General features: G+C 37.1%; 2 protein-coding genes across 2 annotated transcripts in view; one reads left to right on the top strand and one right to left on the bottom strand.

The window, feature by feature from the left end:
- Positions 1-890: 890 nt before the first annotated feature.
- On the bottom strand, positions 891-2606 carry LOC110450624 (elongator complex protein 6-like). The gene is made up of 2 exons (XM_021498240.1): positions 1874-2606; positions 891-1368 (listed from the first exon to the last, which is right to left on the bottom strand). The coding sequence occupies exons 1-2, from the start codon at positions 2570-2572 to the stop codon at positions 1249-1251; spliced, it is 819 nt and encodes a 272-aa protein (XP_021353915.1). The 5' UTR covers positions 2573-2606; the 3' UTR covers positions 891-1248.
- A 219-nt stretch (positions 2607-2825) lies between these two features.
- The window catches only part of LOC110450618 (kinetochore protein Nuf2-like), an 18093-nt gene continuing 8374 nt past the window's right edge, over positions 2826-12544 (top strand). The window contains exons 1-8 of the mRNA XM_021498235.1: positions 2826-2891; positions 4624-4732; positions 5216-5290; positions 5906-5991; positions 6480-6541; positions 9694-9791; positions 11123-11233; positions 11406-11525. Coding sequence (XP_021353910.1) covers positions 4631-4732; positions 5216-5290; positions 5906-5991; positions 6480-6541; positions 9694-9791; positions 11123-11233; positions 11406-11525 — 654 coding nt within the window. The 5' untranslated portion in view covers positions 2826-2891; positions 4624-4630. The remainder of the gene's footprint in view (positions 2892-4623; positions 4733-5215; positions 5291-5905; positions 5992-6479; positions 6542-9693; positions 9792-11122; positions 11234-11405; positions 11526-12544) is intronic.

Here is a 12544-nt window from a genome sequence, read left to right as displayed (position 1 = left end):
TGTCATCCTTGGTTTCTGTTAGCATACTCTCCTATACTGGATTATCACCCTTGGTTACTCTGAGTACTATATCATAAATTGGATTATCACCCTTGGTAAATGTAAGTACTCTGTCCTATACTGGACTGTTACCCTTAGTTACTCTTCTAGTACTCTGTCCTGTTACTTATGAACTATCTTCCTTGGTTACTGGTAGCACTCTGTCCTATACAGGACTATCACCTTTATAACTGTCAGTACTATCATGTATATTGAACTGTCTCCCTTGGATACTGTATCGTATACTGAACTGTGTTCATTGGTTACGTTAGTATTATCTTGTATACTGGACTATCACCCTTGGTTTCTCTGTTCTATACATGACTAGCACACTTTGTTTACATTTGGTTCCTCTTATACTAGACTGTCATCCTTGAATGGGGTCACCTTTTTGCACCATTTGTAGCTTCTGCCCCTAGACACTAGACAGCAAGGTAATTTCTGATTACTGTTGTTTCCCTCACTTTGACTATAATTGTTTTACCTGCTATTGCTCTTCGCTATTCTGTGTGTGTCACTTCACGTACACACATTGTTGTGATCAATCATCACAACCAGGTTTGCATATTTATGAGTCTTGAGGGTTGCAAGGTCTGGTAAGATTGTTTAAGCATTTTTTGGCCAAAAAAAATAATTCAATTTAGATTCAAATTCTTCATCACCAAAGTTTTCTGATGGTATTATAGGAGAAATCTGATGACGACAAAGGAACAAATTCAAGGTGAATATTTAAATTATCATCCAATAGAATTTGTATGCATTTCTCAAGCATATAACTCTAGTGGTTACTTCTTTGATGTGTAAGCCCAAGATTTTCCTATGACACTACATTTTCACTATTGAATATTGATGAAAACACATAATTAAGTTTGCTTTCTTTGTTTTAATAAACTGATTTTCTGTGTAAGAAAGTTTTCAATTTTTGCCAAGTTATATATGTAATTACTAAACGTTCTTCTCTGACTCAACTTTTTTTTTTCTAACAACATTCAGAAAAATTGGTAAAATTCAGGTAAAACTCAAAGATTTCCAGATGAAAGATCATTATAAGCCATTTACAGACCAATATACAGCATGTTCATTACAAACGAAAATTTAAAATTATGATTTTTCACAAGTATCTTGTTTTGTGTTCACAACACTGCAGCTGACATTCCTGCAGCATTCGTGTTCACAGCACTGCAGCTGACATTCCTGCAGCATTGGTGTTCACAACACTGCAGCTGACATTCCTGCTGCAAATAGTGAAATAGTTTTGTCTGTCAGTTTATACTGCATGGCTTTCTTCACTTGATGCTTGTGTAGGGAATTATCCTGTGTAATATTCAACTGGAACACAAAAATAACAAAAAATAATTAAAGTATGAAGACACAAACAAAATACAGTAAAATGTCCCAACTATTTTCATTTTTTTTCTTTTTTCTATTCTTATCTTTACGTCACATAAAATTTCGATTTTCAAATGCTAGCAAATAATGAACCTTTTCAAAATAAAAAGTGCACATATATATCTAACTATACATATGGGTCAAAGAAGTAATATAGACGGTAAAATCGCATATAACACTGGATACTAATGGAGGAATGTCCGTAGGATACAAATTAACTATACATACATGTACATGTATACATTCATGTAAAATGATATATATTGTTTTATCTGTTAAATGATTTCATTTGACATTTTCTTCTGATTCTTCCTTTCAATCTCCTCTAACCAATTTTTGTTTGTAGTAAAAGTACACCACCTGTACATATTTTTGTACTACATGTTTGAACTAATTATTACTTTAATTATGTGATATCATTAAGTTATCGCAATATGAATCTTGCCTCTCCATGTACGTCCCTGCAATAGCCACTGCTCAAGCCACAAACTTCTATCTGAAGTGGAAAGAAATGGCACATGTGCTTCCACACTGAAACAGCATCTTCGTCACATGATCCCTTTCCTTTGTTAATGTGTAAAACCAATGTTCCCTCAAGTTTGGAAATATAACTTTGCAAATACTGGATCAAGGAAATGCTGTTTTTCAGTGAGTATCCAGTGCTCAAGAGAACACTTATATCATCAATAATCACTACTGGTGGTTTACTTCGGTCTTTCGTGAAACCATTACATATATTTTCAATATAGCTGTATAATGGGGCTAAGGCATGTTTGGATGTTCCTTTCTCAACAAAGGGGTTGTCTCCCCTGGCCATATTGTCATATTTGTCATCCAGCGTGTAAAATTCTCCCAATGATTTAAGTCCTTCAATGAATGCAAGTTGTCCAGTGTTCCGTTTTGCTGCCAGGTCTAGTCCAAATTTCTTGCTAACTGTATTAAAATGGTTGAACGACTGAACTAACGTCACAAAACAGACAGGGTGGTCATTTCGTAAGAAATAAGACAGGAAATGGTGGATCAAAAAAGTTCCGTCGACATCTGATTCAGAAATGCCTACAGATTTCCCGATGATACTGTCACTAGTCTTGATGTCTAATACGCTGTTCAATTCTGGAAACATGTTTACAGAGGCCGACACCATTCAGCCGCCATCGATCAACTAATAAAGTGAAACTAGCCACAGTTGAAACATATTACAGAATACCAACTAAAAGCGGTCGAGTATTAAGAAATTGTACCGTAGCAATAATTCGCTATTTTATCAACTCAGTTGTAACACATTTTTTTACTAATGAAATAAGGTTAATCCAATAAATATCATTTTAGTTACTAAAACGCTGAAAACATTTACCAACAAGTCCGTCATTTGTGATTCTGAAAATTTAAAAAACCGGAAATTCTACCATAGCTTACCGCGCCATTTGAATTTTAAGATACACGTTTTTTTGTACACCGAAAAGGTAAGTATTGAATAACGGCGTCAAAAAAACTTTTTGTTCAATCATTCTTAGCATTTGTATCAGTTACTTTTAAATATGATAGGATTGTTTATTCTATTCGATAGTTATCGTTAAGGAGTGGTCATATAATGATATGTATATCGAATAATAAACAATCCTATCTCGGGGATTCGGTTTCGGACATTCTGTGAAACTCATCCGTCGGTTCTTTATCTATCTCTATCTATCTACCGTTAATTACCAACTTCAACTGACTGAAGGAATGTCATGTTAGTAGGTATTCAAGCATTAAAAATCTACGTACAGATGTACATGTATTCCAGACACCCGTGTTGAAGGACTTGCATGTATTTACAGTATTATCTTGAATCTTCAAAAGTGTTCCTTTACAGTACAGTAAGTATATTATACTTCACATGCCAAAACGTTTTTAATGCGGAGGGGTTAACTACGCATGCTATTCTTAGGAATGCTGTTGAATATATTGAAATCAGAGTGGACTGTGATTATCATTGATGTCCGTGAAATATATAAATTGAAACGAAATATGGTAACGGGTTGTTTCGCCCTAAATCCCGTTCGCGCTAAGGGTTGTTTCGCCCTTAATCCGGTTCGACCTAAATACTTTTTGTCTCATGATCATAGCACATGAGAAATGCATTTGTTTTGGAATGGTGATGTGTTTACAATATGATAACATTCACATAAAACACCAATATTATATCATAAATAAATGTGATTTATAAATTGTGTTGAGCAAGTTGCCTCCTTTTCAGTAATACCAGGGCCAGTATATTGACTTGAATTTATACATTATACGTCCCTGGTAATATGTATACCCGACCACACTCTAAGTTGTTCTTTTTTCATGTAATTATCATTTTGTTGCAATTGGTTGGTGATTCTGTTCTATTTTTTTTGTATTATTATTATTATTAAAGATATATTTAGTATGAATTACAAGGCAAAACAGACATGTAATTACTATAATATACATTGGTTTTGAACATAAGTATTGATGATATTGTTATCTTATACATACTTCTGTATCCGTACGTATCTGTCGGTATACGGCACAGGGTCCCTCAGGACATGTATCGCGTCGGGGGAGGAGTGCTAGGTAATTATCTAGTAGTTCTGAAGGGTGTCAATAGTAGTCTTATTGAAGAAAAAGTTTTTAAATTGTTCTGTTTTACAATTCTGGACTTTGAAACACTTAGAGTTATTATAGGTGTAATTTTCAACAGTATTATTATAATGATAGTCACTAAAATTCCGCAAACAAATTTTACGTTTATTTCTGGCAACTGGTGTCAGGAACTCATGCGAAGGTAAGGCTGGCACCACACCCTCATCCACTTCATAGAACATAACCAGGCGAAGCATACAACGTCGTTTTGCTAGTGGGGACAGGCCCGCGTCTCTTAACATTTTGGTCACACAGATATCCTTCCTCTCGTGAACGAAAGTCTCCAGAGATAAACCTTGCTGCCATCATTTGCACTTTCTCAAGTCTGATTATGTCTTGATGTATGTAGGGGTCCAAGACGACTGATCCGTACTGGTGATACCACTTGGTAAGGACTTTCGGAAGTCTGTTGTAAGATGTGTTCACCAAGTTTGTAAAACTGAGGTTTCTTGCTGTCTATAAGCAGAACGGTACACTTCTTAGCATTGAATGACATCCCCCATGCTTCAGCCCATTTAATACTTAAATCATTTGTCTTCACAGATTCAATATGACTTATGACTTTCCATTAAAACCATGGGAAAGTTGTTTGTCATTCCTGAAGGAGGATTACCAGATACGTGTGGAGGAGATGGATTTCAGGAAACCAGATGTAAGTATTTTACATATATAGGCCTATCCTTAATTAGTAATATATGTTTACTAGTACTTGCGCAGTATTTATTAAACTAGAAAGGGGGTCAGGGTTGAGGTTTGATGTTGAAGTTGTACTGGTATATAATTTCAATACTTCCAATGTCATAATTATGCTTCTAGCAAGTAAGCTAGTGAGTAGCTAGAGTGCATAAAGTTCCATCCAAAGTGAGTCATTTACTTTTTTTCATTTATATAATGATATATTTATAGTTTGATGATCTTATTTAAGCGTATCATTTAATTTAGCGTACATGTAGGTACGTATACATACTACATAGATTGAGTTTTCTCAAGACCCCTCCAACACACACTTTGACACACATATATATATATAGTCTTTAGATGTGTATCATGGTCAGATTAAATTAAGTTAATGGTGATGTGTAAGGAAATTATTTAAAAAGTTAATCCATTTTCCTGTATTGTTTATTTTTAACAGGCAAACCGATGGCAGAATATCTACTGTCAACTATTGGAACTTATGACTGAAGTACCTGTGGACAGTATCATACAGGTGAGTATTGGATTTTCCACACACTTAGCAACAGGTGCAGTATATATATGTACATGTATGCACATAAAGAATTTCTGTATGTTTTCTTTTCTCATTATGGTATACATGCTCAAAACCAGCTGTTATATACTGTTATATGCTCTCTTAAAAAGTACATTCTATGCACCTCCGGAATATGTCATGACAAATCATTGTTCATAATGATACATTTGTCTAATTGGCTTTCAACTGTGACAAATTATGGAGAACAAATGGTTTATACAACATATTTAATCATGTTTGTTATGTTGAGAATTTGGATCTTGTCTATTACTTTAACTGAAATTGAAATACCTAATGAATATGTCATTTTAATATTAATTAGTGATTTAAAAGTTTTGCTGCTGTTTGAATGATGAATGTCACCAAATAGAAAATGTTGCAGAAATTGTTAAGTGCCCAATCTTCCACCAACAACTTTAAAGTGAGAGATCCTCTGAAGGTTGGCAGACCTGATAACATTCAGTCTATATAAACAACATCGTTAATGCTTCTTTCCCATCCTTCATTGAAAAGTGTCAACCTTTCCATCTTTGCTATACAGGTATATTTTTGTTTTACTATTTTATATTTCAGAAAGCCCTTTTCCAATCATCTCAGTGCTTTGAACACTCAGAACTGTACGAAGAGACCATGCCCCTGATGATCGTCACCTTGGCTTTGTATGTACATTTGTTATATCGTAAATAGTGTATATATACATATATGTGCATTTTATTGAAGTTGAAATTGTTCTTATAGTTTCTTTAAACTTCAAAATATCTATGGAGCAGGTATTTAACATCTGAAATACCACCTTTCAATGGTAAAATAAATCAGTTAAAATTTTGATTCTTTGTTGTAAGTTGCTACATGTTCTTAAGGTTTATTCTGCATTCAAACAATTTTATTTGTAAAAAACTATTATTAACCAAAATGTATTAAATATAATATTCTCTTTTGTGCCATGACAATCCAAATGAATAAATGGATGTAAATGTGAAATTCAAAGTTTACAAATTGAAGACTGGTTGGTCATCCTTTGTCAGTAGGTTCTATATTGCCTTCAAGTCATCATGTAGTTATATTCAAAAGTACAATGAAATGAAATTGAATTGGTAGTACATGTAGTTGAAGTGCTAGTCAGCACTAACTATTCTGACCTTGACAGGCAGCGGTTCCTTGTGACATGTGGCATCTTGGACTTCAGTGTCAAGGATCTACAGGCACCAAGTAAGTATTGGCATAAACCTGTTTCATTCTCCTACAAAAAAGAGTAGTTCTGTTCCCTGTCCCCTGTGTATACAGGCACCAAGTAAATTACGACCTAGTAGATCAACTCCCTGTCCCTTGCAGACACTTAAGTAAGATATGTCCCAGTAGATCCAACCCGTCCCCTACAAGCACTAAGTAAGATATGTCCTACTAGATCCAACCCGTCCCCTACAAGCACCAAGTAAGATATGTCCCAGTAGATCCAACCTGTCCCCTACAAGCACTAAGTAAGATATGTCCCCATAGATCCAACCCGTCCCCTACAAGCACTAAGTAATATATGTCCCAGTAGATCCAACCCGTCCCCTACAAGCACTAAGTAAGATATGTCCTACTAGATCCAACCCATCCCCTACAAGCACTAAGTAAGATATGTCCTACTAGATCCAACCTGTCCCCTACAAGCACTAAGTAAGCTATGTCCTACTAGATCCAACCCGTCCCCTACAAGCACTAAGTAAGATATGTCCCCATAGATCCAACATGTCCCCTACAAGCACTAAGTAATATATGTCCCAGTAGATCCAACCTGTCCCCTACAAGCACTAAGTAAGATATGTCCTACTAGATCCAACCCGTCCCCTACAAGCACTAAGTAAGATATGTCCTACTAGATCCAACCCATCCCCTACAAGCACTAAGTAAGATATGTCCTAGTAGATCCAACCTGTCCCCTACAAGCACTAAGTAAGATATGTCCTACTAGCTCCAACCCGTCCCCTACAAGCACTAAGTAAGATATGACCTACTAGATCCAACCCATCCCCTACAAGCACTAAGTAAGATATGTCCTACTAGATCCAACCTGTCCCCTACAACCACTAAGTAAGATATGTCCCAGGAGATCCAACCTGTCCCCTACAACCACTAAGTAAGATATGTCCCAGGAGATCCAACCTGTCCCCTACAACCACTAAGTAAGATATGGCCTACTAGATCCAACCTGTCCCCTACAAGCACTAAGTATGTTATGTACTACTAGATCCAACCCATCCCCTACAAGCACTAAGTAAGATATGTCCTAGTAGATCCAACCTGTCCCCTACAAGCACTAAGTATGTTATGTCCTACTAGATCCAACCTGTCCCCTACAAGCACTGAGTAAGATATTAAGATATGTCACCATAGATCCAACATGTCCCCTACAAGCACTAAGTAATATATGTCCCAGTAGATCCAACCTGTCCCCTACAAGCACCAAGTAAGATATGTCCCAGTAGATCCAACCTGTCCCCTACAAGCACTAAGTTAGATATGTCCTACTAGATCCAACCCGTCCCCTACAAGCGCTAAGTAAGATATGCCGCAGTAGATCCAACCTGTCCCCTACAAGCACTAAGTATGTTATGTACTACTAGATCCAACCCATCCCCTACAAGCACTAAGTAAGATATGTCCTACTAGCTCCAACCCGTCCCCTACAAGCACTAAGTAAGATATGTCCTAGTAGATCCAACCTGTCCCCTACAACCACTAAGTAAGATATGTCCCAGGAGATCCAACCTGTCCCCTACAACCACTAAGTAAGATATGTCCTACTAGATCCAACCCGTCCACTACAAGCACTAAGTAAGATATGTCCCAGTAGATTCAACCTGTCCCCTACAAGCACTAAGTAAGATATGCCCCAGTAGATACAACCTGTCCCCTACAAGCACTAAGTAAGATATGTCCTACTAGCTCCAACCCGTCCCCTACAAGCACTAAGTAAGATATGTCCTAGTAGATCCAACCTGTCCCCTACAACCACTAAGTAAGATATGTCCCAGGAGATCCAACCTGTCCCCTACAACCACTAAGTAAGATATGTCCCAGGAGATCCAACCTGTCCCCTACAACCACTAAGTAAGATATGTCCCAGGAGATCCAACCTGTCCCCTACAACCACTAAGTAAGATATGTCCCAGGAGATCCAACCTGTCCCCTACAACCACTAAGTAAGATATGTCCCAGTAGATCCAACCCATCCCCTACAAGCACTAAGTAAGATATGTCCTACTAGATCCAACCCGTCCCCTACTCCCAGTAGATCCAACCTGTCCCCTACAAGCACCAAGTAAGATATGTCCCAGTAGATCCAACCCGTCCCCTACAAGCACTAAGTAAGATATGCCCCAGTAGATACAACCTGTCCCCTACAAGCACTAAGTAAGATATGTCCTACTAGATCCAACCCGTCCACTACAAGCACTAAGTAAGATATGTCCCAGTAGATCCACCCTGTCCCCTACAAGCACTAAGTAAGATATGTCCCAGTAGATCCACCCTGTCCCCTACAAGCACTAAGTAAGATATGTCCTACTAGCTCCAACCCGTCCCCTACAAGCACTAAGTAAGATATGACCCAGTAGAACCAACCAGTCCCCTACAAGCACCAAGTAAGATATGTCCCAGTAGATCCAACCCGTCCCCTACAAGCACTAAGTAAGATATGTCCTAGTAGATCCAACCTGTCCCCTACAACCACTAAGTAAGATATGTCCCAGGAGATCCAACCTGTCCCCTACAACCACTAAGTAAGATATGTCCCAGTAGATCCAACCCATCCCCTACAAGCACTAAGTAAGATATGTCCTACTAGCTCCAACCCGTCCCCTACAAGCACTAAGTAAGATATGACCCAGTAGAACCAACCAGTCCCCTACAAGCACCAAGTAAGATATGTCCCAGTAGATCCAACCCGTCCCCTACAAGCACCAAGTAAGATATGTCCCAGTAGATCCAACCCGTCCCCTACAAGCACTAAGTAATATATGTCCCAGTAGATCCAACCTGTCCCCTACAAGCCCTAAGTAAGATATGCCCCAGTAGATCCAACCTGTCCCCTACAAGCACTCAGTAGATCCAACCTGTCCCCTACAAGCACTAAGTATGTTATGTCCTACTAGATCCAACCCATCCCCTACAAGCACTAAGTAAGATATGTCCTACTAGATCCAACCCGTCCCCTACTAGCACCAAGTAATATGTCCAAGTAGATTCAATCTGTCCATTTTATACTTCATTTCATGGTTATTTCATTTTTTCCGAATCATATAGATTTACTGTTAAAATGTCTTTTCATAAAATACATTCGTTTACTTTTGTAAGTATTATTTTCTTCTTTTCAGCACCTGGAAGAGTCACAAAGATCTGCAGTGCTGTCATCAATTTCATGTTATTCAGAAATAAACAGATGGAAGTTTTTCTGAATTTGAAGGAAAAAAATGTAATTTCATCAGACCACATATATATGCATTGATACTTTAGATAAATAATAATTATAATTCAAGGTTCTTATATACCACTTCATCACAACCTAGTTGGTAGGTCGTCTCGAAGCGGTTCACAAATTATTATCCATGGTTATAGGGCCTTTGCAACCAGCCAATATCTTTCTCAACTCCCTGGGGAGCATACAGCCGGTGCTGCCATTTCGCCGCTAACAGCTAGCATTCAACAAATAAGCACTGCCCAACCACATACTCATTTACAGCTGAGTAGACTGGAACAAGTGGAGTAAAGTATCTTGCTCAATGATACAACACAGTGCCATACCGTGACTTGAACCTGCAACACTTGTATACAGTGAAATTTAACTTTACCGGTGTCCCTAGCTGTAAAAGCCTAATACTTCACATTGGTAATTTATGTGTAAAACACAGACTTGTGCTGTGATAAATTTGTTTAGTGTATATACATATAAGTCATCAATGCAACTAGGTTAAAAATCTTAAATGTAATGTATTCAATTTGGATTCAACAATTAACAGAAGACTTCACCGATAATACAACTAAAGTTAATCACAAACTAGTACTGAAAACATAGTTAACAATTTCGAGAATTTCCTATCCTGGATTCCACTATACTTTACTGTCATGCTTTAAATGTATTATTTGAAATATAATGCATTTATGTATACCTTTTTATTAATGTATCTACCTTTTAAATTTAACTTTGAAAATGTGTGTTGTGTGTTTTATGCCATTGTGATCCTATTCTGATGTATCTTTGCAACTATGGGGACAGCTTGGGGGACTTAGTACTTGAAACTGTGTTGTCAACATTTCCTTATTTGACATTGATCAGGTTATTTGAACAAGAATGTTGTAAAACTTCAGTATACTCCTTTTAGCTGGAACTTATCAGTACTTACAATCAAAACGACAGATTGAACAAGAATAGGTTCTCAACATTTTAGTGTCACTTTACACTATATGGTGAAGTGACGTTAACTATTCTGATTTTGTTGTTATTTTGTCCACCATTGTTTTGGACAATTTTTTCAGGAAATAAATCGAAGTTTGATACAGGATAACCTTAAGTCAAGTTATACAGAAAAGAATATTATAATGTAAAGAACAATTGTGTGTTCCTGGTATGTAATAAAAGCAGTACTGCATGTTGTTACCTGTTCACACAGATAAGTAGGTGGACACACACAGCCACTCGTGCACTAAACACACTTGTGGATGAAATGGTCCACACAAGAACTTGTGCTGTCTGTTAATATAGTTCCCATAGATACAGTATTACCTTGTGTGTTTATGCTCATCCAGGAGAAATTCCGGGAACAACATGAGGGTCTCTTACAAGCTAATGAGGATCTAAAGCGAAAGATAAATGCTATCAAGACAGAAAAGGCCAAGCAGGAGCCCGCTATACGATCTGTAAGTTTTATTCTTATTTAACATAATCAGAAAATTAATGTTTGTCAGATTTAAAAACTGAGTTTGAAATAGATACATGATACTATGGAGAAAAAAAATTGAAAACATGGACATCTCTTTCATGTTTTATGGAGTGTATGTATTGACTTGAAACATTCTCTTTTTTGAACAGATTCAAGAAGAATATGAACAACTCCAAACTGACTTACAGGGGAAGATGAAGATCAAAGCTCAGCAGCAACAACCAATCAGTGAGCTGAGAATCACGATAGCAGAGAAGAAATCACAGTTGGTGAGTGTTAGATCATATCACTACATTCAGGTAGTATTTCACGTTTGTCAGTACTAACTTAAATCACTACATTCAAGTAGTGGATCTTATGCCAGGTGTTCAGGTATAATGTTTGTGTTAGATAAAATCACTTCATCTGAACGAGTCATTCCATGATCTTAGGGTCTCTCTATAGATTTATTGTGTCGCAGGCGAGACAATAAATCTATAGACTGATGTGTTGCATTTCCGGCGGTTTCAACGTTAAAGTTTTTGCGTTTAGCTCTGTTCCTCAAAAAGTATAAGTGCTAGACCAACCAAACTTGAACCATACATGCATCTTACATAATTCACCTCAATCCATGTATCTGTTGCTCTACATTTGGTGGTCCAGTGACTTTGATCTCATCTTCATCAATGTTAAGTTATTGTATTTAGCTCTGTTTCTCAAAAAGTATAAGTGCTAGACCAACCAAACTTGGACCATGCATGCATCTTATATTCATAACCCATGGATTATACTGCATGCATTCCATGATCTTAGGGTCTCTCTATAGATTTATTATACAGGTCTATGTACATGTTTCTGTACTGTAGGATCAAGTCGTCCAAACAAGTCATTCCATGATCTTAGGGTCTCTCTATAGATTTATTATACAGGTCTATGTACATGTTTCTGTGCTGAAGGATCAAGTCGTCTAAACGAGTCATTCCATAATCTTAGGGTCTCTCTATAGATTTATTATACAGGTCTATGTGCATGTTTCTGTGCTGTAGGATAAAGTCGTCCAAACAAGTCATTCCATGATCTTAGGGTCTCTCTATAGATTTATTATACAGGTCTATGTACATGTTTCTGTGCTGAAGGATCAAGTCGTCTAAACGAGTCATTCCATAATCTTAGGGTCTCTCTATAGATTTATTATACAGGTCTATGTGCATGTTTCTGTGCTGTAGGATAAAGTCGTCCAAACAAGTCATTCCATGATCTTAGGGTCTCTCTATAGATTTATTATACAGGTCTATGTACATGTTTCTGT

The sequence above is a fragment of the Mizuhopecten yessoensis genome, unplaced genomic scaffold (genome assembly GCF_002113885.1).
Source record: "Mizuhopecten yessoensis strain PY_sf001 unplaced genomic scaffold, ASM211388v2 scaffold5369, whole genome shotgun sequence".
Lineage (NCBI taxonomy): Eukaryota > Metazoa > Mollusca > Bivalvia > Pectinida > Pectinidae > Mizuhopecten > Mizuhopecten yessoensis.
This window is presented reverse-complemented; position numbering and strand designations above follow the sequence as displayed.

Excerpts from the sequence above, each read along its gene's own strand:
- LOC110450624 (XM_021498240.1), bottom strand. The coding sequence starts at position 2,572 with ATGGTGTCGGCCTCTGTAAACATGTTTCCAGAATTGAACAGCGTATTA. Across the intron at positions 1,369-1,873 it reads GCAGGGACGTACATGGAGAG|TTGAATATTACACAGGATAA; the intron begins GCAAGATTCATA and ends TTTGTGTTCCAG.